At 38.4% G+C, this 27,670-nt stretch overlaps 4 protein-coding genes across 7 annotated transcripts; 1 reads left to right on the forward strand and 3 right to left on the reverse strand.

Annotated features, from left to right (window-relative positions):
* Nucleotides 1-2,434: 2,434 nt before the first annotated feature.
* On the reverse strand, nucleotides 2,435-4,905 carry LOC140784517 (cyclin-A3-1-like). Of its 2 annotated transcripts, none has more exons than XM_073131990.1 (8): nucleotides 4,319-4,905; nucleotides 3,998-4,230; nucleotides 3,826-3,901; nucleotides 3,658-3,734; nucleotides 3,477-3,510; nucleotides 3,231-3,380; nucleotides 3,019-3,153; nucleotides 2,435-2,910 (listed from the first exon to the last, which is right to left on the reverse strand). In XM_073131990.1, exons 1-8 carry the CDS (start codon nucleotides 4,673-4,675, stop codon nucleotides 2,842-2,844), a joined length of 1,131 nt encoding a protein of 376 aa, XP_072988091.1. In that variant the 5' UTR covers nucleotides 4,676-4,905; the 3' UTR covers nucleotides 2,435-2,841. The 2 variants fall into 2 exon arrangements, with proteins under 2 accessions (XP_072988091.1, XP_072988092.1); XM_073131991.1 differs by having other exon boundaries at nucleotides 2,435-2,905; nucleotides 4,319-4,813.
* Nucleotides 4,906-9,813: 4,908 nt separating this feature from the next.
* Nucleotides 9,814-12,421, forward strand: LOC140784484 (probable indole-3-acetic acid-amido synthetase GH3.2). Its single transcript, XM_073131925.1, has 4 exons — nucleotides 9,814-10,231; nucleotides 10,332-10,433; nucleotides 10,733-11,539; nucleotides 11,619-12,421. Exons 1-4 carry the CDS (start codon nucleotides 9,936-9,938, stop codon nucleotides 12,184-12,186), a joined length of 1,773 nt encoding a protein of 590 aa, XP_072988026.1. The 5' UTR covers nucleotides 9,814-9,935; the 3' UTR covers nucleotides 12,187-12,421.
* A 730-nt stretch (nucleotides 12,422-13,151) lies between these two features.
* LOC140784832 (uncharacterized) lies at nucleotides 13,152-18,666 on the reverse strand. The gene is made up of 6 exons (XM_073132416.1): nucleotides 18,067-18,666; nucleotides 16,930-17,135; nucleotides 16,108-16,390; nucleotides 14,961-15,068; nucleotides 13,661-13,905; nucleotides 13,152-13,549 (listed from the first exon to the last, which is right to left on the reverse strand). Exons 1-6 carry the CDS (start codon nucleotides 18,295-18,297, stop codon nucleotides 13,432-13,434), a joined length of 1,191 nt encoding a protein of 396 aa, XP_072988517.1. The 5' UTR covers nucleotides 18,298-18,666; the 3' UTR covers nucleotides 13,152-13,431.
* Nucleotides 18,667-19,237: 571 nt separating this feature from the next.
* Nucleotides 19,238-26,021, reverse strand: LOC140784833 (signal peptide peptidase 1). Of its 3 annotated transcripts, none has more exons than XM_073132417.1 (12): nucleotides 25,936-26,021; nucleotides 25,240-25,427; nucleotides 24,967-25,082; nucleotides 24,711-24,862; nucleotides 24,510-24,595; nucleotides 22,975-23,102; nucleotides 22,770-22,820; nucleotides 22,139-22,225; nucleotides 21,956-22,025; nucleotides 20,953-21,089; nucleotides 20,775-20,852; nucleotides 19,238-19,830 (listed from the first exon to the last, which is right to left on the reverse strand). In XM_073132417.1, exons 2-12 carry the CDS (start codon nucleotides 25,280-25,282, stop codon nucleotides 19,738-19,740), a joined length of 1,041 nt encoding a protein of 346 aa, XP_072988518.1. In that variant the 5' UTR covers nucleotides 25,283-25,427; nucleotides 25,936-26,021; the 3' UTR covers nucleotides 19,238-19,737. The 3 variants fall into 3 exon arrangements, with proteins under 3 accessions (XP_072988518.1, XP_072988520.1, XP_072988519.1); XM_073132419.1 differs by having other exon boundaries at nucleotides 25,783-25,976; XM_073132418.1 differs by having other exon boundaries at nucleotides 25,762-25,956.
* Nucleotides 26,022-27,670: the final 1,649 nt, after the last annotated feature.

Here is a 27,670-nt window from a genome sequence, read left to right on the forward strand (position 1 = left end):
ATATATATTTATGCTGCCGATTTACTCTTTCTCAAAACTTTGAATAAATCAGTTTAAACAAACTAACTGAATTAGATTACTGAGTATCAGTATAAATAATTCTAAAGATCAGACGAGTTGTATGAATAAATGCAGAATTCAATGCATTCATCATGATCTACCACTTTACAGTATTCTCCAGTTAGTATGGGCATAGGCTGCTCAGTAGTCAGTACATTACTTGACAGCATCTTCAAGTAACCATACACATATATGGAAGCATGATAGAGAGTAATAAGAACAGAAGGCTAATGATATCAACTCTATTCGATCAAATTGGACCAACCCCCAACCACCACACTCAGTATATATACCAGAAATTTCGTTATGCATTTTTTTTTCCTAGCCTTTTCCCCTTATCACCCAAGTGCAAATTAAAACATCCTAATCAAGGTTATCCTCCCATAGTGTACATAAAACACTTGCACTCTCCCATGGCAGTACTAGAAAATAATACTTTCTAAAACCAGAAGACCTCAAAAAAATTTAGTACAGAACTGTTAGTAGTCTCGAAGTCCATGAAAGATATTAGGAAGTTCCTTGAGGAGCTGCAATTGTGTGTACCGAAGACTAGTTGAGTCCCTAATTGGTTGACCAAAAAGTTGCATACAAGAGAAGAATCTATGAACAAACAAGAGAAGAGAATAAAAAGATTCTAAATATTGAGGATGCATACTTGAACTGTTTCGAATAAGTAAACATTTTAGCCATATGAAAAACAAACTATAGCATTTGCAACTCTGCCCAAGTAGGGGATGCTTGGTAGAAAGTCAAGAACTTAGCCTATGTTGCTTAAACTTTTCCTTGATATCAAATAGACAGGATCCTTTCTACTTCATTTGTAAGTTATCTATGACATAGATGCAGTCTCCTTTAGCTCAGACGCCTTGTACCGAGAACAACTTTGCAGTTTCTTGCTGTGAAATCATAAAGAAAATGAACACTAGCAACATAAACTACAGCATTTGGAAATCACAGCTAAGCATGGGATATGATCGGTAGAACATCAAGAATTTACCCTTTGTCAATTTTACTTTTCTCTGATAGCAGATGGAGAGTATCGTTTCCTTTTTCACTTGTAAGTTATGTATGGCATGGATGCAGTCGTTTAGCTCAGAAACCTTGTACTAAGTAATCGTTGAGAAAAATGAGCACTGGCAAGATCAACAGTTGATAACACAGCATAGGTTTGCAGGTTAACAAGCTCTTAATCAGGGATGAATCTTTGGGTGCATAGTGAATCTGGGAATTAAAATAGCTGAAGCAAACGATTATTTATGGTAGAAATGTAAGAGAAACCAATTTTCAAAAGGGAGTGCATTGTTATGCCTCTGATAAATAACATGTAACTACTATACAAACATACAAAAGAGACATGATAGCGAGTAATATGTACAAAAGGCTAATAATATTAATTCTCAATTCAATCAAATTTGACAAACCAAGAACCCCTCCATATGAAAACAAACTAAAGCATTTGAAAGTCACAGGGCTAAGCAGGGGCAGTTTGGTAGAAAGTCTAGAACTTAACTTTTGTTGCTTATACTTTTCTCATGTGTTTGATGCTTACCTGCAGTAAATAATGTCGATGTTACATGAATTAAGGTTTTGATGTTAAATGCATTTAATGAAATTTATTGAGAAAAAGAAGAAAGTGTATCAATTACCATGTCTTCTCTCTCTCTCTCTCTCTCTCTCTCTCTCTCTCTCCAAGCAAGGTTTGATCAAATTAGGCTCAAACAGGGCTAGGTTAAAGCAATAGCTAGCTTCTTTTAACTTTTAAACATAGCCTAAATAGAGAGGATTATTTCATCTTCCCTTGTAAGTTATGCTTGGAAAGGTTTGACGTTACCTTGATCAGTATAAATTCCTCCTGCACATCTTTCTTTTTTTTTTTTAAGAAAAAAATGTTGTATATCCTGGAAGATTATTGAAATCGACAAACCTTGGTATTTAAAAATCTTTGAACATATTTATAGGAACTTTTGATCTGCAATGGCACTTAATATTAGCTTCAACCTCGTATTTGATTTAGCTTTAAACAGTCGTAGATGTACATCAACTGAAAATAGAGATTGCAGCCTACGCCAAGTTGTCATAATATTGTGTAGGAATCTATTTGGGTGAAAACATTGGCCATAATTCTAACTTATACATAAACTTATAATTTGAAAATAATTCATACTTATATCAATTATATATTTTCTTCTCTATCATCTTTTAAATTTGGTTAGTTATAAACCACATTCAATCACTAAATATAATTAGTATTTTCTAATGAAGTTTGAGGAAATTTCTCGAACCCAAAACAAAGAAATGAGAATATATGCACCCAACACTAGTCAAAGTCCCAAAGTTGTTAAACAAAGAGTAGTTAATAGAAGAGAAGAAAATATGAGCAAACAAGAAAACATAATAAAAAGCTTCTAAACCCAACAAAAATTTGGTAAAAAATATATTAGTCATGAGACATATGAGGCTACTATATACATTCTCTCAAATCTATCAAAAACTTCTCTAGGTGATCGGTATAACAATTCCGCTTTAGTACAACAAATGCATAGAAAGGTTTGATGTCATCTTGACCAATAAATTCCTACTGCAATCTTTTTCTTCTCTTTGAAGAAGTGCTGCATATCTCACAAGTTCATGCAAATCAACAAAACTTCGTATCTGAAGAGCTTTGAACATATCGATAGGATGAGTCGATTTGTAATGACACTGGACATTAGCTTCAACCTTGTGTTTCATTTAACTTGTAGCAGTTGTGGATGTACATCAATTGACCGTGCAAATTGCAACCTATTCTGGGTCATCAAAATACTGTGCAGGAATCTCTTTTGGTGGATACATTGATGATGCATACCTGAACTGTTCCAAATAAGTACACACTTTAGCCACATGAAAACAAAATAAAGCAATTGCAAGTCATATATAAGCAGTAAGCAGGGGCAGCTTGGTATGAAGTCAAGAACTTACCCGTTGTTGCCTATACTTATCTCTAACAGCAAATAGACAGGATCCTTTCTTCTTCACTTGTAAGTCATGTATGGCATGGATGCAATCTTTTAGCTCAGACACCTTGTACCCAGTGCAGCTTTGCAATTTCTTGCCCTGAAATTATAGAGAAAATGAGCACCGGCAACATAAACATTTGATAGAAGAGCAATTTTAAGTTGATATGCTCTTACCCAAGGATGGACCTTGGGGTGCATAGTGAATCTTGCAACAAAAACAGCTGAAGCAGCTACCATTGATGGCAAGAACTTAAGACAACCATAGTCCAATAGACTTAGCTCCGCAAGGTAACTTCCCAAAAACTCCAATAACATATTTGCGAACTGAAACAATATCAAAGAACCACTATAAATAATGGACCAGAACAAAATGCTCTTAAAGGGGGGAAATAAGATATCTTAAAATGCACATGTTAGTACCTTGTGACCCTCTTGAGCAGCAGTTGTGAATCTCCTATATAGAGATAAAAAGAAAAGACCAATCACAGTTAGACCAATGAAGTGCTACACTCTCGAACCTAACAGATTAGACTCGTATATAATAAAGCAAAAGCTTGGTAGATCACATTGGACAACATATGTAAGTCAACACAACTCATACCTGAGGAAAGTTTTAATGGTAGGATTGCCCATCTCAAATTTGAGGAAATTTAATAGGTCACTCTCCATTTTCACCACCTGCATTCGGAAAGTGAAACCCAGGTGATTCATTCTACTCTAAATGCAAGCATCTTTGAGCACGATTAAAAGGGCGAAATGGAAAGCCTACCTCTTGCTTCGTGTAAGTATTGTCAGTAATATAGCAGAAGTCTTCCACATGAGGAGGACTAATCTCTTCATACTTCCTGTGCCATTGAATACAGGAGACACACGTCAACAATGAAATCCCAAGCAACAACAACGCAACCATATTTGAGGGAGAAGTGAGATTAAGAACATACGAGGCAATAAGCATCGAAGAAACCCCAAGAAGCTGGAGTTTCTGCCTATTGAGAGAATTGAAGGATAGGAATCTGTCAATATACGAGACAGTGAGATAAAGAGTGTCCGACACTAGCTTGTATTCCTCCGCAACCTCGACCAACCAATCCACTAATATGCCCCTCATGTTGGCCGTCACATCACTCTGCACCGTCTCGATATAGTTATCAAACGGCCTCCTTTGGGGTTCAATCTGAAACAAATCAAACCAAAGTCAAAATAAAAGATCCGATATTTCCACCAGTTTAGTCCAAAAGGAGTCAAATTTCACAAAAACCAACCTCCATTGATCGGAGGTAGTGGTAAATATCAGAAGCATAGTGCGCACATATCTGCGGGTCGTCAAACTGAGAATCTGGATCAGTGGAAGCCGCGGTATCCAAAGAAAGAACTTTTGCACCCTTGGGCTCTTGTTGCCTCTTACTGGATCTAAGATTTGGCTTGGAAGGAGTGCGATAGAGGTCAGGGGAAGGGCGCACGATGGCACTGGAGAGGGTGGGGAGCTCGCTCAGAGCCACGCGCTTCCTCTTAGCAGCATTCTGAGATTGTAATGTCACGTCGGATAAGGAGGCGGCTACGGCGGCCCTCTTCACCGCCGCGCGGGTGAGGCGTGGGGCGACGTTCTCCTTGTCCGCCATGGCCGCCTTCTAAGGATCAATCCTCCGCTAGACTAAGGATTGGGATTGGGATCGGAGGGAGATGGGAATGAAATTTGTAAAGGTGAAGGGAAGAGGAGGCCGCCATTTTAGGGGCCGAGGTGTAGGTTGGGAGGGAGGGGCGATGAATTCGAAAATGAGGGGGAAAAAGGAATGGGGGAGATAGAGCGCGCGAGAGAGAGCGTTTGTTTTGGGGATATTAGCTTTTGGATTTTGAAACTTTGAAACTTGGATTTTGGAATTCTTTTGGCGATTTGGGTATTCTACTGGGCCCGATGCGAGCGACGATGGCGGGATTCATTTTTTCGATCACTTTATTATTATTATTATTATTATTATTATTATTATTATTATTATTATTATTATTATTATTTTATTTTTCGAGAATATTTAGCCATTTATTTCTATGCACTTGATTCAGGCCCAATTTTTGTATTAGTTTTCTATAACCCATGGGCCATGGCAATCTAGGCCCAACTAGGAAGCCCAGTTTTGCTACTACTAAAACTATTATTTTTTATTACTATTAATCTATAAATTGAATTTAAAAATATTTATTAGAGATCAAATTATAGATAGCGTACTAAGCTTTTTCGGTGCATCTATAACAATATCTTTAGTGTCTAAAATTTAATTAATATTATTTTTAATACGATAAAAATTTATCAAATTATTTACAAATACCTCGATTGAGGATAAAGTAGCATGAATAAAATTATAAGTTAGGGAAGTTTTCTTTAACTTAAATCATGCTATGTATTGGGATTTGGGCAGAATAGGTTACACAAGCCCAGTCGAGTTACATTGAGACCTTTTACAATACCCACAATTCCAAGTTATTTGTTTGGGAATATTTAAGAACACTCTAATCATAGATAACTTATATCTAATAATAGTCAACAGAACAGAGAATATGAAAAACTTACTCGGAAATATTAAAATTGGTTTTGTCTGTATATTTATTTTAAACTCATTTGCATGATAATTAACTACTAAAAAGACTTTCGGTGTCTTTCCGGCAAATTAGTTTCCCTACCTAATAACCAGAAAGAAGGATATCAGACAAATGCATGCAATAACTATAGCTCATCAAAGTACGTTGTTGCATAGTGTTAGTGTAGCATAATTGACCAAAGTCAAAACTCCTATTTAAGACGTTGACAAATCTCGAGAGAGAGAGAGAGAGAGAGAGAGAGAGAGAGAGCAAGAATTTCCACATACTTCTTCTGACCAAATTCTCATCCTTCTCTTGTTCTAAATGGCCACTAACGCGTAGCGGAATTTACCTAATATTCCCATATCCATTGACCCCGTGCATGCACTGAGAGGATTTAGTTACGTAGTTCTGGATCCTGGAAAGACTTTAGAGAAAGCAACGCATCATGCTATGGTTATTATCTTTGTGATGATCATATGGATGTCCTCCAAAGAGCTAACTATGTGTGGTCTTATTCATGCTTCAATCAAAGGATTAGTGCCAGTCTTAATTAAACAGAAAGTTTACATATAATAACACGCAATCCAGGCATTGACTTTAGCAATTAATTTTTCATTAGTGATCATAAGGAAGACTAATTAAGCCATCCATTTTGGAGAACAGGTACATATATCTGGAAATAATCATGTTTGTTTATACTAACTAAGATTAGATAATTGTCTTACTTAGATGCTAAAACTCAGGTTTCTTAGAGAGCTCGCATTAAGTTATTGCACGCGAAAATGATTACTTTGAACAGCTACGTGAGATTAATCCACACTCCATACAATTATCCTATTTTGACAGAGAACTATCATGATCTAATAAATCATTTTCATTACTTAGAGGATGGCAAATATGAAGTGCATGACATATATAGTATCATACTGTAGACCATTAATTCCTTGTGACTATTGACAAGTACGGAGAGGGTTTATATATGTGTGTTGGGAGTTAGACACATAGACAAATTTAGAATTAGCCCACCAAATTTGACAAGCACAATTGGACAAAGTCATGCACTTAAAACATCATCTATTAGTCCAAGATGGTAAAGTAAACAATCGAGTCAGATACCTAGATTTATATATACCTAAAGGTCATCCTTTTGTTCAACCTTTGCACAGAAAGTTATTGATATGAAGCACCTAAAAGTCCTGATCAATATATCTTTACACCTAGGGATGTGGATGTGATTTAATATCCAAAATTGTAATCAATAACTTATGGGGGTATAATGCAAAAGTCATCGGCACTTAGGCCCTAATCCACTACTACGTACAGATCTATATGATATAACTAAACAAACTCGCATTAGTCTTTGATTTGCGTAATAAACTCAGGAAAGGTAATGCCTTGTCCAAATCAATCCACTCATTCTGGACCAAACCTTCTGTCATGTCTCATCCTGTCTTAGAAGTTAGAAATCCAATTCAGCTTCAAAAAGCTACGTGAGAAAAAGTTACTGTCCTAAGAACCCTAAACAAACGCGAGTGCGGACCATAAATGAGCCTTTTGCAAATAAAGAAATATCATTTGCTTCCATCTTAGGTCAAGTGCTCTAAGCTGCCGTTTGAGAAAGAAACATGACAGAAGGGAACTAGAGAGGCAAGCATCAAAAGTCAATTCTGCACCTACATGAAACTAAAAGTTATTTCCTTCTTATCATTTTTTTTTTTTACAAGTGTGTGTATACATAAGCATATTGCTGTTTTTTCGCGCAGATAAAAGAGTGAAGAAATAAAAGAAAACAATGGAAAAGATCGACCGATAGTGACGATTGAAGCTTCTCCTAGTTGTAATCAAGAGAGAGTTGACATCAAAGAGATATCTTGGTGAAAGCTTGAAGTTAGAGAAGACTAAGACATGAAATGAGATCTTCCAGCGGTGGTAGCAGCTGGTACTTGTGGACCAAGGAGTCATTTATTATTATTATTTTTCTTCTTCTTTAATTTTATTGGGTGATTAATACAAGTCAATATAGCTTTATTGACTCAACGTTCGTCTTTATATGTGCATATATGCACTGTCTGGATTTAGACTTAGATTTTGGTGTCCACCCTGCCTACGTCCATCTATATCTTTTCCTTGTCACGATACAAGCAAATATTGTTATATTCTCCCTTAATTCAAAAAGAGAGCTACTCATGGTTACACGTAATTGATGAAGAAATAATGACTACATCATGCATGCGTTGGCCATGTGATGAAGAGACGGGTCTTTAATTTCTAGAAGTATAAAGCTATATATGTTTTAGTACAAAACTTTAGCTTATACCAATTACAACTTTCTCGAAGTTAATTAATATTTTTGCATGTACGCCACCTAAAGATGAAGGTTTCCAACTTAATTAGGTACAAAAGTTGGATTACTTTGACCACTCACATTAAGTTATATATATCTCTATATATGTGTGTGTATTAGTATTTAGTACTCCATTGCTATCTTACAATTAAAGTAGTTAATTAGCAAAACATAGAGCTAGCATATTTTATGTTAAATCATGAAAGAATAAAGGAAATTATTTTGTTAATGTAATTAAGGGAACACTAAGTTGAAGATTTGAATAGATTAAAAGGTTTTGTGACCTCATAGATGAACATTTAGGGTTTGTCTCCACTGAATGTAGTCTATTCAGCAAGCAACAAGTGGCTCTCATCATGTGGCTTGCCATCTCTATCAACTCTATGATAATATAAGTGATGTTGGTATGAAAGCTAAGCTTGTTCGACATCACTTCCCTTTGTCTACTTCTCTTATCTCTCTCCCTCTCTGTGATATCTTCTTGCTTGCCGACAGAGAACTTATACCAGACAAACTAAATAGTGCTTCAACTTTGGAGTCATCTTGTGAATTCTTGTATCACAGAATGCACTGGATTTGAAAAGTGTGGGATAAAGTATACATAGTCGGGTAGACCACTCTATGTATAATTCTCTCGTTACGCTACAATTAAACTGCAACTCTAATTATTAATAAATAACATGTGATAAGATCGGTTTCTTGCTTTGGTGGTTCGTTGACAACTAGAGCATATGTCTCTATTTCTTTGAGAGCCAAACGAAGACCATCGAGAGAGATAGAGAGATGGGGAAGTGGGAAGGTTAGCTCTCGTTATCAACTCGATCTTAGATCTCCAATCACACCTCATTAATGATTAACTTGTTAGTTAGGGGGTTGCAGATTCCCCCTAACTATACCAACCCTAATAGGATAGGGTCTATTTGCAACAAAAAATATTCATCGTTCTTGGCTCTAAGAAAATTAATATAAACTAACTTCATTAATTAGCTCCTACCTATAGATGCAAACTAAATGAGCCAAAGCTATTTGAATTCTAAAGTTTTAGAGTTGTAGGATTGTTCCTAAGCAGCTCGGTTGTATAATTCATCTTTGTCATAGAGTTCTAGGCTACATTAACCTCCTAGATATGTATATATATATATATATATACACTATTCTGAATAAGATTGAAGGATAAGGTGAAGAGTGTGAACCTTGATGGCTAGGAGGTATATATATATAAGGAGTAATTATTAGTAGGACACCTCCCTAAAATATAGTTGGTAACATTTAGGAAACCCTAATCAGTAATTAAAAAACAATTGTATTTTCTAGATTAATATCTTACACATAACTCATCATCTAATTACACCAAAAGACGACAACCTAGCTATTTGGATAAAGAGAATATATGAGAAAGAACTGGAACATGGACAGAGAGAGAGAAAAAAACCAACTTTTTCTCTTTGATTTTAATATTTCATTGTATCCAAATTAACAAAAGAAACATAAAATTTTCTGTTACTAATAAATAGTGCAAAACTTTGGGGAAAACTAGCTGAGTAATCTCACTCCCTCTATAAAGCTTTTTCCACGTTTTATCCATTTGTAACAGCAGTCCAAGGCCGGCCTAGTCACCCTAAACGGCAGCTGCCGGGGCCGCCGGCCGCCCGTCGCCATCGCGGGCCACCACCCCTCCCCTCTCCCCTCCCTCCACGTGTCCCCTCTGACGTGGGGATCTCCTACGTGTCCGACAGTCCTGTCCCACGTGTCCCCTACCTCTGTGGGCGTGATGTACGTGTGGGCCAGCCCTTGTCCGTTCCTCTCCCTACATCTCAGACGAACCCAACTCTTGCCCTTGTCCCCGACGTGCATGGCTCCATCCATCTCACCCCTTCTATAAATACTCGCCCCTCCCTTCAATCCACCTTCATCATTAACCCAAATATTTCTTCTTCTCTCTGATTTCTGGCTATCCATAGATGGCGGTGCAGTCGGCGGCGACAGAGAGCGACGCTCAGAAGCTGAAGTTCATAGAGGAGATGACGAAGGCGACCGACGACGTGCAGAAGAAGGTGCTGGCGGAGATACTGAGCCGGAACGCCGAGACGGAGTATCTCCGGCGGTACAAGGTGGACAAAGAGACCGACCGCGACCAGTTCAAGGCGAAGGTCCCGGTGGTGACCTACGAGGATCTGCAGCCGGCCATACAGAGGATCGCCGATGGCGATCGCTCGCCGATCCTTTGCTCCCACCCCATCTCAGAGTTCCTCACTAGGTATCATTTCATCACAACTACGTTATTAATTTTGCATTTAAGTATATATAGTTAGTATTATTATTTTTTATGTTGGTAATTAATTAATTTGTCTGATTAGTTCGGGAACGTCGGCTGGAGAGAGAAAGCTGATGCCGACCATTCAAGAAGAGCTTGACCGGCGGCAGATCCTCTACAGTCTTCTCATGCCTGTCATGAACCTGTGGGTATTCTTTTCTCTAAATTAATTTCAACTTTATAATATTATTTTAATTTTTACATGCAAGGATCGATGACAATGAAGAGCATCTTTTGGAGTTTTTATTTCTTACGCAATTACACATCGACTTATGGGTAGATCGACCTATCAACGTATTTACTTGATAGTTTAATGCAATAGATACACCTACTAGATAGTTATAATTAAATGAACAAATCTAAAAAGAGTTTTTGTTAATTAAGGCGTAGCATTAATTACTTATTTGTAATTAACGATCATATATGCATGCATTTGATCATTAGATACGTGCCTGGGCTAGACAAAGGGAAGGGCCTCTACTTCCTCTTCATCAAGTCGGAGACCAAGACCCCCGGCGGCCTCCCGGCGCGGCCGGTGCTGACGAGCTACTACAAGAGCGACCACTTCACGCTACGCCCCTACGACCCCTTCAACGTCTACACGAGCCCCACCGCCGCCATCCTTTGCACCGACTCCTTCCAGAGCATGTACGCCCAGATGCTCTGCGGCCTCCTCCAACGCCTCGACGTCCTTCGCGTCGGCGCTGTCTTTGCCTCCGGACTCCTCCGCGCCATCCGCTTCCTCCAGCTCCACTGGCGCGACCTCGCTGACGACATCGCCGCTGGCACCCTCTCCGCCAAGATCACCGACCCGTCCATCCGCGGCTCGGTCGCCGAGATCCTCAAGCCGGATAAAGATCTCGCAGAGTTCATCGTCGCGGAGTGCTCGTCGGAGAACTTCGCAGGAATCATTACGCGAATCTGGCCCAACACCAAGTACTTGGATGTGATCGTGACCGGTGCAATGGCGCAGTATATACCAACTCTGGAATACTACAGTGGCGGGCTTCCTATGGCTTGCACCATGTACGCCTCATCCGAGTGCTACTTTGGCCTCAATCTCAAACCTATGTGTGACCCCTCTGAAGTCTCCTACACCATCATGCCCAACATGGCCTATTTCGAGTTCCTCCCCCATGACCCCACCGTGGCCCCCAAGCTCGACCCGCCGCCGCATCTCCTCGACCTCGCCGACGTCGAGGTAGGCAAGGAGTACGAGCTCGTGATCACTACCTATGCCGGGCTATACAGGTACTGGATCATATTAACTCACAATCTGTTCTAAAAACTTATAGAAAACGGTGATTTTTATGTTTTATATTTACAATAGGTACAGGGTGGGCGACATCCTGCGTGTCACCGGCTTTCACAACGCGGCGCCGCAATTCCGGTTCGTGCGTCGGAAGAACGTCATTCTTAGCATCGAGTCAGATAAGACGGACGAGGCTGAGCTCCAAGGGGCAGTGGAGCGGGCGTCGGCCCTGCTGCGGCCCTACGGGGCCACCGTCGTCGAGTACACGAGCCAGGCCGACGCGACGAAGATCCCCGGACACTACGTGATCTACTGGGAGCTGTTACTGAAGGAGGAAGGTAAGTGGCCGGAGAAGAAGGTGTTAGACGACTGCTGCTTAGAAATGGAAGAGGCTATGAACACAGTCTACAGGCAGAGTAGAGCGGCAGATGGGTCAATTGGTCCGTTGGAAATAAGGGTGGTTAAAAGAGGGACCTTCGAGGAGCTCATGGACTATGCTATATCAAGAGGGGCATCAATTAACCAGTACAAAGTTCCAAGGTGCGTCACGTTTCCTCCAATTATAGAGTTGTTGGACTCGAGGGTGGTCTCGGCCCACTTTAGCCCGGCCTGCCCGAAGTGGAGCCCACATAGGCGTTCATCGTAAGAGGTGGCCCACCTCTACGTACCCCCCCCCATCGAACTGAGCAACGTATTATCGATCATACATCTCCTTTGTTTCCAAACTCGCCGCTGACTCCGCAGGAGAATAAATGTTGTGTTACCGATTTCGTTTGTAGATTTCGTGCTTGTCTAGAGAAGCTAGTCGATCTATGTATTCAGTTGTAATAAGAAGTAGGATCTTAATGATAAGACTACTGGTCGGATAACATTTAATTCTAGCCCATGATTGATTATTGTGCGAGATTAGTAGGTTTAGAAATTTTTTAGAATCATGGCCTACGTTACCTACCGCCTGGGTGCAACATTTTAGCTTGCATCGCTTGCAAATGGCTACAAAGAAGAAATGGGTCTCATCTTAGAGTTGGGTCCACTCCACTCCTGTGAATGACGACTTGATTGCAAGCAAATTATAAACAAAAGAAAGAAGAAAGAAGAAAGACGAAAGAAGAAGAAACGAAAGTTGTCGGTGGTTTGGAAGGAGTTGCAATGATGTAGACGAGGATAGATAACTTTATCTTATCCAACATCAGTCAGTCCGCTAACTGCCAGAAACTCAGATTATATATTAAGTTGTTGACAAGATATTAGGAAGAGCTCAAGGATGCGACCTTTGAACAAAAGTAGGTGGCGAGAGTCAAGTAATCAATGTCAAAAAAGTATCGAACGGCATAGCAGGGATTAATCATACAAATGAAAAATGACAAGACATATAGAGAGTGGGAAAAGAAGGGAGGAGAGGGGAGAAATGTATATATGTGTATATTGGTCACTTTCCGACATGAGGAAGCTGCACTCACTTCCAATGCACTGAGACTCATCTTATTTTTCTCGAGTGAAAATGAGAACCAATCCCTTTGACTGAATCATGAATATACTGTGAGAACAGCAAATTTGTACTACTCTAATAATTAACAGTTTTTTTATTTTAAATTTCACTCTACTACAAAATTAAGAACAGCAAATCTCTGCATAAATGCATTCACCTAATTCGGCTCATGTTCCAAATATCTGTACACTTATAAAAGGAAAATAACCTGAGTCTGGACTATCATTACAGCAATCACTGTGCACCTCCAGTTTTACAATGAAATGAATAATATGATGATAATCAAACCTCTGAAGGATCCCTTCATATTGTTCGAGTGCAATAATAAGCCGTCGACATCGGTAACCAAACAGCCTATTTTTTGTAAAACAGATAAAACACATATGAATCAGAGAAAGCTTCTCAAGCAACATAATCACTGTCATGAGAAATAGATCCTGCGTCACTAGAGATTGTCAAGAGCTTCATCAGCTCTAGCCGGTACTCGAGACCTCTAAGGTAATGCCCCAGCAGCATGCACCTGACATCATCATGAAGCCAAGAATAAGCATTCTAAGATCAAAAGGAACAGCAAACCCTGATCTTCCAGTGTTACTGTAAGTTGCAGAACATTTAACATATGATGTATTACCAGAATAAAAGGCGCGCAAGATAATCCCGTGAAACAGATATAAGGGGTTGAAAATGAAGTGAAGTGTTCTCCACAAGTTCTGTGCAGTCATCGTTCCCTATATTTATGGCTCCACCTGTGGCATTTTCAGATGGTAGTGGGGCTTTTGAATGCATCTTTGGAGAAAGTGTTGCGAGAAGACCATGTACAACAGAGTGTATGGCTTCATGCACCCCAGGGCAGGTTGGCTCTGAAAGTTCTGCCACCTGTATATGGAACTAGTTAGACATATCATACCCATGGACCAAAAAAACCACCCTTTGACAGGTCCTATCTACTGGATGTCCAGTTACAATTAACATCGAAAAAAATTCCTAAAAACAAAAAATGGGATGTGAAATAACTCTCAGACTTTGATATTAAAACTTAAAAGTCTAATATGTGATACAGAGTTCCATCTAACACAAAGAGAGTTTTGGGTGCACATATTAAGCTTCTAACTAACCCGTCACCTGAACATAATCTATATGTACTCAGGTTTAGTCATTTAGATGCTTGCATGCGATAAACATGTTCCCACCCTAAGAACCTTTGACAATGATTTATGAGTTCAGGTCCATTGACAAGATACAGCTAAAAAGATCATTGATAGCTGCCAATACTATACTTTGGTGCAGACTGGTAGGTCACAGAGGAGAAGTTAGAAGGATAGAAGCATTTTGTACCATTAAATTGCAAATTAAAACTCAGCACTCCCTACAGAAGAAAGAAATAGTTCGCCTAAAGGGTCAGAACCAACACCTGACAGAATAATGATGCACTTAAAACAAGGGTTAGCACTGACAAAGCCCAAGCACTATCATCATGATCATCAAAGATCAATAACAAAGAAACTACAGTAAATCCTAGTAAACTTCTATTCTGGTATAAAGAAGAGCACTAGTTTCCACCATTGAAACCCAAAAGAGAAGGTAAAGATGCTGAACAACAAAGAAGAACAATGCATATCATTATATCAGTAAATCCATATGGAGGCAAATAATATGCAACAATGCAGACTTATGAGAACACATATCAGTCTGCTATTACTTATTTCTAACAAACACGAGATGGACTTGATTTACCTAGAGAGGAAATAGAATAACTTGAATGGTATCAGAAACGATAAACTAAAACAAAGATGCAGCAAGGTTACTGCTTGCACTCCTAGTTTCAGATAAGCAGAATGCCACATCACCTATGACATGTCACCTTGAGAAAGCCAGCCAAGGTTTATGGTATTAATCACTTAATGAAATAGTTTATGGTAATAATAACAAACCTTCTCAGGTTGTAGCGACCTTAAGTAGTCCAGCAAGTCATTCTTTTCTTCTCCAACAAACTGTTGCATCTGCAGTGCAGAATTTTTCCTTTTGATATCATGCAATTCCTGTATATTTGAAAATGGAAACTAGTTTAAAATGGGAAGCTTTTGGCAAGTATCATAAAATGATTACCTAGGTTACAAACCTATCAACCAAGTTTTACCCCAAAAAAGAAAGTCTTTGAGAGTATTCTCAAAACTTAAAGGGAAATGAACCATTTTTGAAGGGAATTGTAAAAGAAGAAAAATAGTAAGGATATATAATTATATATATTATGATCTGCAGGAAATGCTCAACTATGAATTCATGTAAGATTGCAATTAAAGAACTTTACAAATTGCAATTCATCATTCTTAAAACAGGAAAAGCTAGCAGGTTATTTCAGAAGCATGCAAAATAGAGCAGCGGAGTAAGTAAATGGTACACAAGAAACATCTATTTGTAGGACTCTTATAGAAAGATTACACATGAATTTGGTGCACTACCTTGCAATGTTGCAGAAGCATGGATAAGAAGTAGTAGGTAACATACAGCATGTAATATATGCTAGTTCCAATTCATAACCTCTATAGTATGATGTCAAAGTTGCTCAATACAAGATATCATATCACAAAATGGCTGGGAATAATCAAAAGTAGAGAAAGAAGAACAACTCAAGCTGAAGAAGACAACACAGTAAGCTACTTCAAAGATATTACATGACTAGAAGATGGACTCTGAACATGCTGACATATATGTAATTCCAAGGATGCTAATGAATTACAGAAAGGAGAGATAGCAAGGTAAAGCAAACTGGATTAAAAATAAAACCAAGCTTGATGATACGGGTAGACATTCAATGGAGTACGTAGTAGTTTCTAGGTTCTTATTTAAATCAAATGCATCATACCATTATCTGAGATAAGAATATCGATTTTCTAGTAAAACAAAGTTGTCTCTCCATGTTTCGGACTTATATCACAAACCAAAAATAATTCTAACATTTGTCCAAGCATGAAACTAAGCACCAAATATACTTCTATATACTGCTGCACTTTCTTTGTTCATATATTGGTTTCTCTTTTCATCTTTCAATTCACATGCATTTGACAACTATGTTACTACCTTTTTCATAGAATTTAAACGAGATTGCAGGCGAAGAATATATTCTTTTGCTTCAGGCGTCATGTCCCCAAGTCCTTCAACACTCATTTTTTCAGTGAGCTCATCATTATTCTTTTCAGGGTCACCTTTTCCAGAAGAACTGAACATAGTTGGAGTGATATCAATCAAGGGCTGCCGGCTATTATCTTCCATGTTTTCAGTTGTCTGATGTTCGGTATCTTCTTCAAAAAACTCTAGGTTTCTTTCAAAGGATAGTCTATATTCAGCATTACGTAGGGTATACCTGCATATACAGATAGAATATATCTCAGATCATATAATTTTCATGAGAAAGAAACAGAAAAGATATTAAGTTTACATTTCTCAAGAGAATGCAACAATATGTCAACAAAATACAAACAAGATGTTGTCAGACTTTCTAAAGTCCAAATATCAGCAACAAGTATGGCAATACATTGATACATTTCTAGCTACCACACAAGTAGCTAAACTTTATTGGTTCACATTACCCAAGATGTAAGATACTATAAGATCAATTATGTGTCCTTGCAGAAAGCTTCACTAACTACTATAATTTTGTGATGCTTTCATTGCTACTCTGTACATTCAGCATTTACTTCAACTTCTAGTCTATCTCAAGAAAATGTAAATTATTGGCCAACCTACCTACCTTGAAACTGCAAACATTCGCTGCTAATATATTGTCGCAGATCATACAGCAGAAGGAAACTACTAAAATACTTAAAAAATGAAATGAACCACCTTAATCTATCACAATGTTATCGAAAATGCAATATCCTAGTCATTACTGGAGAGACATACCCTGTCATCATTGAGGATACCAATATCTTGAAGATAGGTTCCCAAAAGGCTTCTACTAGGACATGAAACTGATCAGATGGGAGTAAACCCAGCATTCCTGAAATAGTCCTCTTCATGGCATCAATTGTCTCAGCTGGGACATCTTTCTGGGTGATGCTCACATCGAATGGCTCTATATCTTGTATCAGATCCAAGAGAATGGATTTCTACACATGCCAAATGATGCAAAATTAAGAAAACAAAATTGCGTTATGCTAAAAGATTAAAATATTAATTGCACAGGGGGCGGGGGAAGAGAGAGAGCATGAAAAGATATTGTATAAATGAGGGACATGAAAATTTTCTAATGTATTTTAGCATATGTAATATGACAATGATTCACTAAAGCTAGAGCAATTAAAAAGAGACAAGAAAAATCATTTTGTGTAAGTAGGTTGTAGTATTCTATAACCTAGAATAATTTTTGCTAAGTGAGTCAAAACAAAGCAACAAAATTATGAAAGCATTGCCTCCGCTAAGAAATTGTTTTGAAATCTATATATTAATCAAATATGCGGTCATTTAGGTGGCGAGACAAAAGGTATCATTCTTGGTTAAGCAGAGAGCCCAATTTCAAACAAATTTTTTGATGTTCCTGATATCATCAAAGACACTAAAGGAAGTAGATGAGTCGTGTTTAGAATTGGACCCAACTCCAGTTCCAGTAACTGATCAAAACTTAAAATTAAATCAAACTCCACTGCATCAGAAAAGTTTTCATAGATGAACCTCGGGACCGTGGCAGACCAACAAGATTATATTTTTCCCATTCAAGCAATAGAAAACTCAACTACCTATATTCCTCTCTAACAAAAATTAAACTCGACAAACTAATTCAATCATCTATTCCAATTTCCACATAGAATTGACCTTCACAAACTATTCACCGCATATAAAGCATCAAGGCAGGGAACTATCTAACCTTTTCTCTTTCTAATTCTTAATTCAAGAAATAATCTGTAACAATACCGAATTCCAAATATAAACGTCTTCTTTATCGAGTAACACAAATCTTTGGCCATCCAATTCTTTCGATTGCCGAGATCTTCGAGAACCGTACCTAAAGGAAACAGAGAATTGAGAGGACTAACAACTCACCTTGGAAGAGCTGCGGCGGGATTTCCCCTTGGCGTCGAGCTCATCAAAGGAAGCAGCGGAGGAAGAGACGACGCACACGTGGCGGGAATTCCCCTTCGACGAACTCCCAGACAAAGGTAGAGGAGAAGCGGAGGAGAACTGCCTCAAACGCGACGTCGCGAGGGACGGCAGGAGAAGACGAGGCCGCGAGAGGAACAGAGCCCGAGGCAAGAACGCGGCGACGGTCGGCATGCCCGTCGCCGACTTCGCCTTTCCCCCCCTCTCTATCTATCTCTCTCCGACTCGGCGATTGTTATCCCCCCTGTCGAGCGCTGCGATATATTGGTGATTGGCAACGGTTGGATCGGAATCCAGCTCGGCGGCTCATCAGCGGCCGCGTCAGAGTCCCGATGCGAACGGGCCCACAGGAGAAGTCCTCGACAGCCACGAGTTTGATTGACGGTGGACAATTAATCAATCAGACGTCCATTTAGGAGAGGGGTCCTCGAAACTAAGCCTTCGCCCTCTAGTTTCGCGAATCGCGAGTGAACATGTGATGTGCACATTATGACGAATTTTAGATTACCTCTTGACTTCGGAAAAAGGATTATAACGTGTCGTAAAGAAGAATAATGCAGATGCATTGTTTATGATGTCGGACGGTGAGGTAGTTGGTCAGAAGCAGCAGCAGCACCAGTAAAAGAAATTAATGATTGTGGTGAACCTAAACTGAAAGAAATATATATATATTGTGAAAGATTCGAGCAGATCCTAGAACTGGGTAATGGATCAAGGTAAAAATCTAAGACTTGGAAAGGGAGGCATTAAAAAGGATTTATGTGGATTAAACTAGATATCATGTAGAGTAAGACGATGCCTCTTCACCTGCGATGATCTTTAAGAACAAATTCTGATAAAAACTTATGCATGACCTGGACCGCACGGCACAGCATAAAATAACACTTTAGTCAAGACACACTGTCCTGCCGTTACATCAATATTATGCACATAACCAATTATTTGACGATTAACTAGTAAATGGCATATTATGGTAGATTTCCTGCGAATAAACAAGTGAATCACAAAACTTGGCTAAAATATATCACAATCATTTGAAAATTCAACAAGAAGAGATGCAAGCTATTGACACAAAAGTAAGGGGCCTGTCTCAACTTTTTAAAAAAGAGGAAGATGAAAGAGAAATGACAACACATCACACTATATTTCTTACTGCAAGATTACTACAGAACCATAAGCAACAACTTTCCTTAGTCCCAAACTATCAGCTTCCACTAACACATTGTCAATGCAAAATTTCAATATCTGCCACAAAAGAGAGGTAGATTACTAATTTAATCTGACCTCACCTGATGGACCCTTATAGTAAGCCAAAATATTCAACCAGCATTAGTTAGTTTATGGCTCATAAATGACGGCATAAGGAAACCTGAGACAAAGTTGGCAGAGAATGGATGAAACTAGGAAAATTAAAAAATACAACATTCTCTACCTAGATGCTTGAACTTTCGTCTAGATGCGCTAATGAAGCTAACTTTCTTTTTATTTCTTGTATTTTGTAAAGCTTCAGTAATATCACAAGTTAGCAGGTGTCAAAAGTTCCACATGTCAAGCACCGGAATGGTATCAATGTTCTACTAAACTCCACTCTTCTCGACCTCAACATCTTGACAATTACTCTTCTTTCTTGTTGGTTTTGTCATCAGCATCTTGTGAGGCAGTGCTAGCTGAAACTGCTGCAGCTTTGGACTCATCATACTCCAACAGCTGATAATGCATAAAATATGAATAAGTCCACATTTTACCAAGTCATGTCAAAAGAGGAGAAAAGAAAAGGTATTATTTCAGCAGATATAAAATACAAAACTTGTACCAGTACCAATAACCGTACATTGTGCATGGCAAATTCAACTCTTAACAATCCTCCCGCATTATACACTATAAAATATTATGAAATTATGCCATGGGGTTAATTTAACACTAGATGCAACTACAAAATATTGGTACTGTCCAACTAGGTGAAACCCTCTAATGTTTGACGCATTGATAGGAATCAATTTAAAAATAAGTCCACATTTTACCAAGTCATGTCAAAAGAGAGAAGAAAAGGTATCATTTCAGCAGACATAAAATACAAAACTTGTACTAGTACCAATAACCGTGCATTGTGCATGGCAAATTCAACTCTTAACAATCCTCCCACATTATACACTACAAAATATTATGAAATTATGCCATGGGATTAATTTAACACTAGATGCAACCTTCCATGCAGCAAGGCAACCTTTAAAAATATAAAAGAAGGATGCCCTGTTGTGGCAGGGCAGAATGGAAGGTGGGTAGGGCAGAATGGAAGTGCAAGATGCATCCTCAAGAACAAATGGAAAAGCCTTATTATCCAACTAAGTAAAGCCCTCTAATGTTTAACGCATTGATGAATCAATTTAAAAATAACCAACTACCATGATGCTGTTTGTCCATTGATGTTGATCCCTTTTTCTAGAGTTAAGAGGTCCACAATTCCCATTTCATGGCAAGCTTTACATACTAGAGAAAGTATGCATTCAACCAAAAAAAATCAAACTTAGCAAGTTATGGGGATATTTGACACAGAATGCTTTTCCAAATAATCTTTCAGCAGTATCAATTATCAAACTTAACATTAGTAATGTACAAGAGAGATAGAGAAACAAAGAGAGTATTAAACATACCGGTTTTACTTCCCCGTTCCACAAGCAGTGGACAGCCACAAAACCAATAACACCAGGTACTATATAAAGAAGTGCAGGCTGAAAGTGCAAAATCAACAAGACTGTAAATGTGAGAAAGATGAAGGAAAATAAATCAAATTTTACACAAGCAACAATAAAGTAACAAGAGTGCAAAAACCTGTGCAGCTTGAAACCAATTCATCACAATAATAGTGAGGACCAACCCCATCGTGTATCCAGAAAATGCACTTCTGAAGTAGCGATTCTGTGTCCCTCTTGAGACATCAAAACGCAGGGCTAATGCAACAAAAATACCTGAACCATATATAGAGAACATAATTCTTAATTTGTTATGAAAGAGAATAGTTCGTGTTTCATTTGTCCAACTGAGAATCCAATAGGCTGTTCCTATCAGTTGACGTTTCATTATCCACCCTATAATTCAACTGGTTATTCCTATCAGAAATAAAAGGAAGTCATCAATGAAGCCTCCTCTTATCTACTAAAATCAGATTTACAGGAGGTGAACATTAAAAAAGGGCTAAACAGGAGCAATTTATCCAGACAAAACTTATCCACCGCAAGAATGCAAAGAGAAGATGCGAGTATTTCAATGATAAAATAAATATTGTACTACATCCTACCTGTCATCTTCTACCCTTCCAATAGACCCTAAACCTTAGAAAAGTTCAGCCTACTTTGTGGAAGATAACTTCCATGACAAATGCTACTGTTCATCACACATTATTTGTTTTATAACTGAAGAAAGCAACAATTATCAAAGCTTCACATTCTTCTAAGGTTTAGAAATAATCACACACTCTTTTCTAATTTGAAAGTTTGGATGCATTGCAATTGAATACAAGCATAGATCTGTTTCAAAGAAACAAGAAACATCAATATCAATTCTTTAGGATACAGCTAGAGAGTATCATTTAACAAGGAAGCAAGAAGTCAAAATTAAGAGTCAGACTAGCCTAGCAATGCAAGATATGGGCAGGACCAACTCAGTTTTGTACAGTATATATATATACACACACACAAATCAAATAAAACATCACAATGAATCATGAGTCAATAAGACTCCTTGATCATGAGGTCCTGAAGACAATTAGTAAATTTAAATAAAATAACCAAGGTACCAAAATATATATCGCTTTGCAAGATTTTTAGCTACTAACCAGGTATTACAATATCACCAAGCCCGAGCATAGAGAATGGGCGCGCCAGATCTGAAGTTGGAAATAGAAGCTATACAAGGACAACACAAGTTATATGTCAAATTTAACGCAACGCTGATGATGAAGTATAAGAGTTCGGGTACCATAAATTATAAAATGCTGAATTCACTAAATGAAACTGACCTTTATGGGAGCATCAAATGATTTAGCAACGCTAACCATTACTGGAGTAAAGAATACCCAGAAAATATCATAAAAAAAGAGCCCAGCCTGCAATGATGACTCATCGCTGATCAGAAATATAGTCAAATGGTCATACAGTTGACTCAAGACCTAATATACATACCACCACCCACTTACATCAAAAGAGTTAATTAATCAATTTCCAGAAAGCATCGCTAACTAATCAGAGATGTATCTATAGTGAAAAGACTCAAGAATAGAATCATAAATAATAATTGATATGCTAAAAATCCAGATAGGACAAAACTACTGTTGCATGTGGGAATGTAAATGATTTTCACATTACTCAAAGTCAAACAGTACATATACACGAGGGAAATAGAAAGATAGCTAGCATCTTGTAAACACAACAGGACTTCAAACATGGTGACCTGTCAACCATACTAGGTAATAAATTGCATGCCCCATTTAACACATCGTAAAGAACCTCAAGCTATTACTCTTAATGATTAGCTACTTCCAATGGTTCTTATGGAGAACTAATATCAAAATGAATCAAAACTCCTGTAAATTTCTTGAAAATTGAAAACAAAATGTCCATCATGAAATGCCTTTCAAGAAATTAACTTACCAAAAGAATTGCACCAGTTTTAAATGATCCTAACGACAGCATCTCAATTCCCTGCAAAAACAAAAACCATGTAGCAAAAATAATCAAAACTTGGAATACTGCAGAGTAGAGATGATCTTCAGGCATGGAGAAGAGAAATGATGATAATGTCTCGCATAACTGACGGCATGCTAGAATATTGTTCAAACAAAGGAGTTGCAGTAACCTGAATGGAGAAGGCAATCCCCAAGACATTGTTTGCCAGCCAATGTTTCTGTTTAGCATACCATATGCAGAAAAATATTCCTGGGATTGAAGCAACAATCTGAGACTTGGTGAACTCCACTGAAGCAGCTGCATAAAATAAAATTTAAACATCATTCTAAACCAAAATGATCACAAGAAGAGATACAACAGTTTAATCCTGCCAACTAAAAATATGAAAAATCAAAAGAACGTGCGTATCAGTTTTTCTACATGTTCTGCCTGAAGATGCTTACAAGACTGACATTCGTGCAAGCACGTATGATACAGACTCCAAAGCCTGCTCCCAAGGAGTGAAAATGGATTTAGGAAACAAACAATTGATTAAGAAGAAAAAGTACTTTTCCCTATCTAAATGACTTTAAATCAATGTTTTAAAAAGCGGCCGCGGGTGGCAGGCGGTCACCCCACCGCCTAGCGCCTAGGCGGAAGGCGGGCGACAAGACGGGTGACAAGGTGGTCTAGCATTTTTAATATAAATAAGTAAATAAGTACAATATATACAGAAATTTTAATAGTGCACTAAATTAAAACACTAAATAACATAATCACATTGACTAATTGCTTATTAGTGATAACTGAATAACTGAGATATCTATTTACTAACTCTAGTTTATTCACATGAATCACATTTCAAAATCCTCTAATCAGAAATTATATACTTAAATAGCAGGCAATTAGTAATTCCCCCAATTAATAATGCATCACAGTGAAAAAAAAATTCTTCTCTGTAATCTTAATTCAATAATTCATAAAACAATTAGCAATTAACTCCTCTAAATTAGTTAGTTTTATTAAACCCGGTCCGCTATAAAACCCGACCTGCTCACTAATAACCGCATCTCGACTTGGCGGGCCGAAGCGCTAGCCCGCTAAGTCGGGCCAAGCGACCCACCTAGCACTATTTAGCGCCTAGGCAGCCCGCCAAGGCACTTTGCCGCCTTTTGCCGACGCCTTTCAACATGGCGGGGCAGCCAGTGCACCGCCCCGCCATGGCGGCCGCCTTTTTCGCTTTTCAAAACAGTGCTTTAAATTATCTTCACTTGAAAGACTATAAAGTTTACCTCATTTTAGTTTTGACTGTACTAATAGATAGCAACAAAACAAACATCTTTCATAGTTCATTTGCTTTGACCTAGCAGTTCTTGTATCTTCATAGTCAAGAATAACTTAAACACTTAGTACGAATAAGTGTATATTTCCCTTAAAATAAACAGCTTAAATAACCAGATTCATCATGATCAAGCCAGCAGAGATAGGCAAATAAGAGATGGATACAAATTTTAATACAATAAATGCACAAGCCTATTTATAAGATCAAAGTAAATTGCTCATTTAATCACCAGGATATTCAATATCAGGTATTAGCAGATAATGTTGACATCAACTAGAAAGACTGAGACACTCCGAATAATTAGTCTTACAGATGTGTTTAAGGGAGGTGGGTAAGGAGATCCTGCTAAGAGAGAGAGAGAGAGAGAGAGAGAGAGAGCTTACAACGAATAAATGGCGCTTGCCAAACAATGAGATTGTCGTTCCAATCTTTTGGAAGAAAACGCTTGATAGAAGGTAACAGTGTTGCACTGCACATGAAAAAAGAGAGGCAAACTTGGTTCAGTGACCAATTACACTACCAGCTACCATAACTTATAATTTGGCGAAATTCTCATTAATTTGGCTCAAAGTAAAAAGACTTACGAAAGGGCAATGATCCCAAGGACAAAAAAGTAACAAGTGAGAACAGCATTGACCAAGTCTTTTGAGATAAACTTAAAGAGGAGAAACAGCGACAACAGCATAGCACTTCCCACTAAAGGAAAGCGCATAGCATGTTCATTTGACATAGTCTCCTGGTAGAAATTACAAGAGTAAGTTATTGGAAGCATAGAAATGACAAGCCCATCAATATTACCAGGAAATAATGCAAAGAACATAGCTACATAATTCTACTCACTGATGGCGGAGTAGGCTTGACTGACCGATAGCAACCCACATAAACAGTCAAACATGCTGTCAAGATCACATTCAAGTTGGGATTTACTCTCAGAACAAGGGGTGCTAAGGTTAAACCTGCAACGAAATAGAGATTGACTTACATATATGCATGTAAATTTGAAGTAAAAGAACATGTAAAAGTTTATATAAACACTATTAAACAACCTCTTCATTCTAAAATAAGGACGCAATAAACACAACCATAATTTTACATGAAAAATCAAAGCCATACCCAGAAGAGCTAAATTGGCAGCTCGTTCATGCGTCCTCATCATCAACAATCGTGACTTACACAGCAGTAGGAAAGTTTAATTGTTTCAAAGTTTAAATGGAAATGTCTTTCAACGAACGTGGCACTACCCTTAGAAAAATCAACAAATCACGCAACCTATGATGTTCTAGTTCCTCCCTACTTAGTACCTGCAAGAAAAAAAAAAAGTAAAACCGATAAAGAAACAATAACGTTGGATTTAGGTGCATTAAGACACAGTCTCGATATACTTATATCGATCGATTTCCAAGTTCACCAAAGAATCAAAATTATGTGTTCAAATGCTTCTATCCAGAATTGTCATATCATGCCAAGAAACAAAATATAGATCTAAGATTATTGAACATAAACATAGAAAATGCAAGCTTTCCATCAAAAAGAATACGAGAGATAAGAGATCCAGTCAACTTGACGTCAGATTCTAACAATTGACCAAACAACTACTCCACTATCCATCAAACATCCGAATGATACAAATCTTACAAAATCGATCCAAGAAAATACCGTTCCGCACACGCCTAAGCCGATAATTGCCCTCGATCCGGATCAAGGACCGTATCCCTAGCCCCCCAGGTACAATTCGCAGGGGGGAGAGAAAGAGAGAAGGGAGGACGAGATCATAAATAGGAAAGAGATCGGCGAGCTTTAGGAGATTACCAATCTTAGCGATGGCGACGCGGGGATCTGAATCGAGGAATGAGATATTTCTTCCTGGCTTCGGACCCAAAGAAGAAAACCTAAAACGGACCTGGTATTACGTTACAAATATGGACGGGAAACGGATCGGTACTTTGACTTGACCCGGCCCAAATGGAGTTTGGACTTAACCCGACCCAATAGAAGCCCATAAAACTTTGCTCGCGCGAAGCCCAATATATCTTCCGGCCCGTGGGCCTATTCTAACAACAAGCTAGCTTAATTTATAGGCCCATTTATCACCCAAAAAAAAATTAAGGTAAAATTACCTTTAAAATATAGTAAAGTGTGAGATGAGATGATAAAAATTCGTACGCAATGAGTACAAAACGTAGGATAATTATAATAAATCCTTTATCTAATTTATCTGTCTTTGTCTTAATGATGAGGTTCGAGTGTCACCGACATGGCATGCATCTATCATGCGTTCATCATTATGGCCCATAACATAGGAGAGCCCAAGCCCACCTCAGGCCTTGCCGTTTAATAATTATGGTCCCAACGGTAAACTTTCCGGGTGAAATGATCAAGGCGTGAGAAATGACATGATGGCCCGTGATGCACCCATACATCAAGTAGCAATACTACTACTACTACTACTATAGAATAAAATAAAATATGAAGCTTATAGTATACTAAAATGGTTGATGTGGTTATTTAATATAATTTTTAATATCAAAAGCGTAGGATTGCAACGCCAACGTTGAGCCGTGGGAATATTGTCAGGTAGCTAGTGGCCGTTTAATTATGGGAGTCGTTGGATTTCGCACCGCAGCCTTTCCCCGATGCATTTCCGACAAGGATCTTTTTATTCATTTGGCTGCACCAAGTAACGTTATCTGGAAGGTAACGTTTCTTGAATCTGGGTGGGAAAAACAACTAGAGTTATATATATTATTAATATATGTCCTGATACGAGTAAGGTAAAGTCCAAGTTGTGTGAACTTTTCCTTAGAACTGAAAGCTTTAATGTAGAAGAATAATTAAGGCTTCTATTATGATCTATTTTAACTCCTTATTTACTCTCACAGACTACCATTTCATCCCGTTCTTTATTCCCACCTCAGGAGTCAGGACAAAGGGGTGCACTAGGTAGCCCCAGTACTACCATCCACTACCCTCTCACTTGCACTCATCTCTCTGTCAAAAGCTAGAGGTGGATCTTTAAAACAACACCCATATGGTCGATATCCCTATGGGAAAATAGCTGCATCCCTTCCACTCCAAGCATCATAAAGAAGCTCACAGTGTTATAAAAACAGAACCACATGAAGTCGATCGATGGTCCTCAGCTCTCTCATCAGTTGTGCAGTATCCCTTTGCTCTCTATCTCTCTCTCTCTACAAATCTCTCCTCGTTTTGCTTTACTACTCTTCTTTCGCTTTCCTGTCACTGCCTTCAGGAGCATGGAATGTAGACCACAGCATGGGAAAAGGAGACTACGAGACTACTCCAAATGCAAAAGAGTACACACTAGCATACCAGTCTCATGTGAAAGTTAACAGTAGCTAGCATCTGATCCCCACCCCCAAGTTGCCCTTAAATCTTTTATTTGTTTATTATTTTTTACTGCATGGGTTGCTGCTACAAAGGAGCATGACCATGGGCCATGCATGGCCATGACACCCATGTGTCATGTCCTGTCCGAGTCTATTAAAGCTCCCCCTGTTCCACCTGGTTGTAAAGAGTAAAAAGT

The sequence above is a fragment of the Typha latifolia genome, chromosome 3 (genome assembly GCF_019914945.1).
Source record: "Typha latifolia isolate L0001 chromosome 3, TyphaL0001v2, whole genome shotgun sequence".
NCBI classification, from domain to species: Eukaryota; Viridiplantae; Streptophyta; class Magnoliopsida; order Poales; family Typhaceae; genus Typha; species Typha latifolia.

What these genes read in the sequence shown, in the direction of transcription:
- LOC140784517 (XM_073131990.1), bottom strand. Translation starts at nt 4,675, where the DNA reads ATGGCGGACAAGGAGAACGTCGCCCCACGCCTCACCCGCGCGGCGGTG. An exon ending in ACCATTAAAACTTTCCTCAG is followed by an intron (nt 3,511 to 3,657) that starts GTATGAGTTGTG and finishes ATCTCTATATAG; the next exon opens with GAGATTCACAACTGCTGCTC. An exon ending in ATAAGTATAGGCAACAACGG is followed by an intron (nt 2,911 to 3,018) that starts GTAAGTTCTTGA and finishes TATTTGGAACAG; the next exon opens with TTCAGGTATGCATCATCAAT.
- LOC140784484 (XM_073131925.1), top strand. Translation starts at nt 9,936, where the DNA reads ATGGCGGTGCAGTCGGCGGCGACAGAGAGCGACGCTCAGAAGCTGAAG. An exon ending in ATCTCAGAGTTCCTCACTAG is followed by an intron (nt 10,232 to 10,331) that starts GTATCATTTCAT and finishes TTGTCTGATTAG; the next exon opens with TTCGGGAACGTCGGCTGGAG. An exon ending in ACCTATGCCGGGCTATACAG is followed by an intron (nt 11,540 to 11,618) that starts GTACTGGATCAT and finishes TATTTACAATAG; the next exon opens with GTACAGGGTGGGCGACATCC.
- LOC140784832 (XM_073132416.1), bottom strand. Translation starts at nt 18,297, where the DNA reads ATGCCGACCGTCGCCGCGTTCTTGCCTCGGGCTCTGTTCCTCTCGCGG. An exon ending in GTATCCTCAATGATGACAGG is followed by an intron (nt 16,391 to 16,929) that starts GTATGTCTCTCC and finishes CTGTATATGCAG; the next exon opens with GTATACCCTACGTAATGCTG. An exon ending in GTTTAAATTCTATGAAAAAG is followed by an intron (nt 15,069 to 16,107) that starts GTAGTAACATAG and finishes TCAAATATACAG; the next exon opens with GAATTGCATGATATCAAAAG.
- LOC140784833 (XM_073132417.1), bottom strand. Translation starts at nt 25,282, where the DNA reads ATGATGAGGACGCATGAACGAGCTGCCAATTTAGCTCTTCTGG. An exon ending in CATTTGATGCTCCCATAAAG is followed by an intron (nt 22,026 to 22,138) that starts GTCAGTTTCATT and finishes GTCCTTGTATAG; the next exon opens with CTTCTATTTCCAACTTCAGA. An exon ending in GGAACGGGGAAGTAAAACCG is followed by an intron (nt 19,831 to 20,774) that starts GTATGTTTAATA and finishes ATGCATTATCAG; the next exon opens with CTGTTGGAGTATGATGAGTC.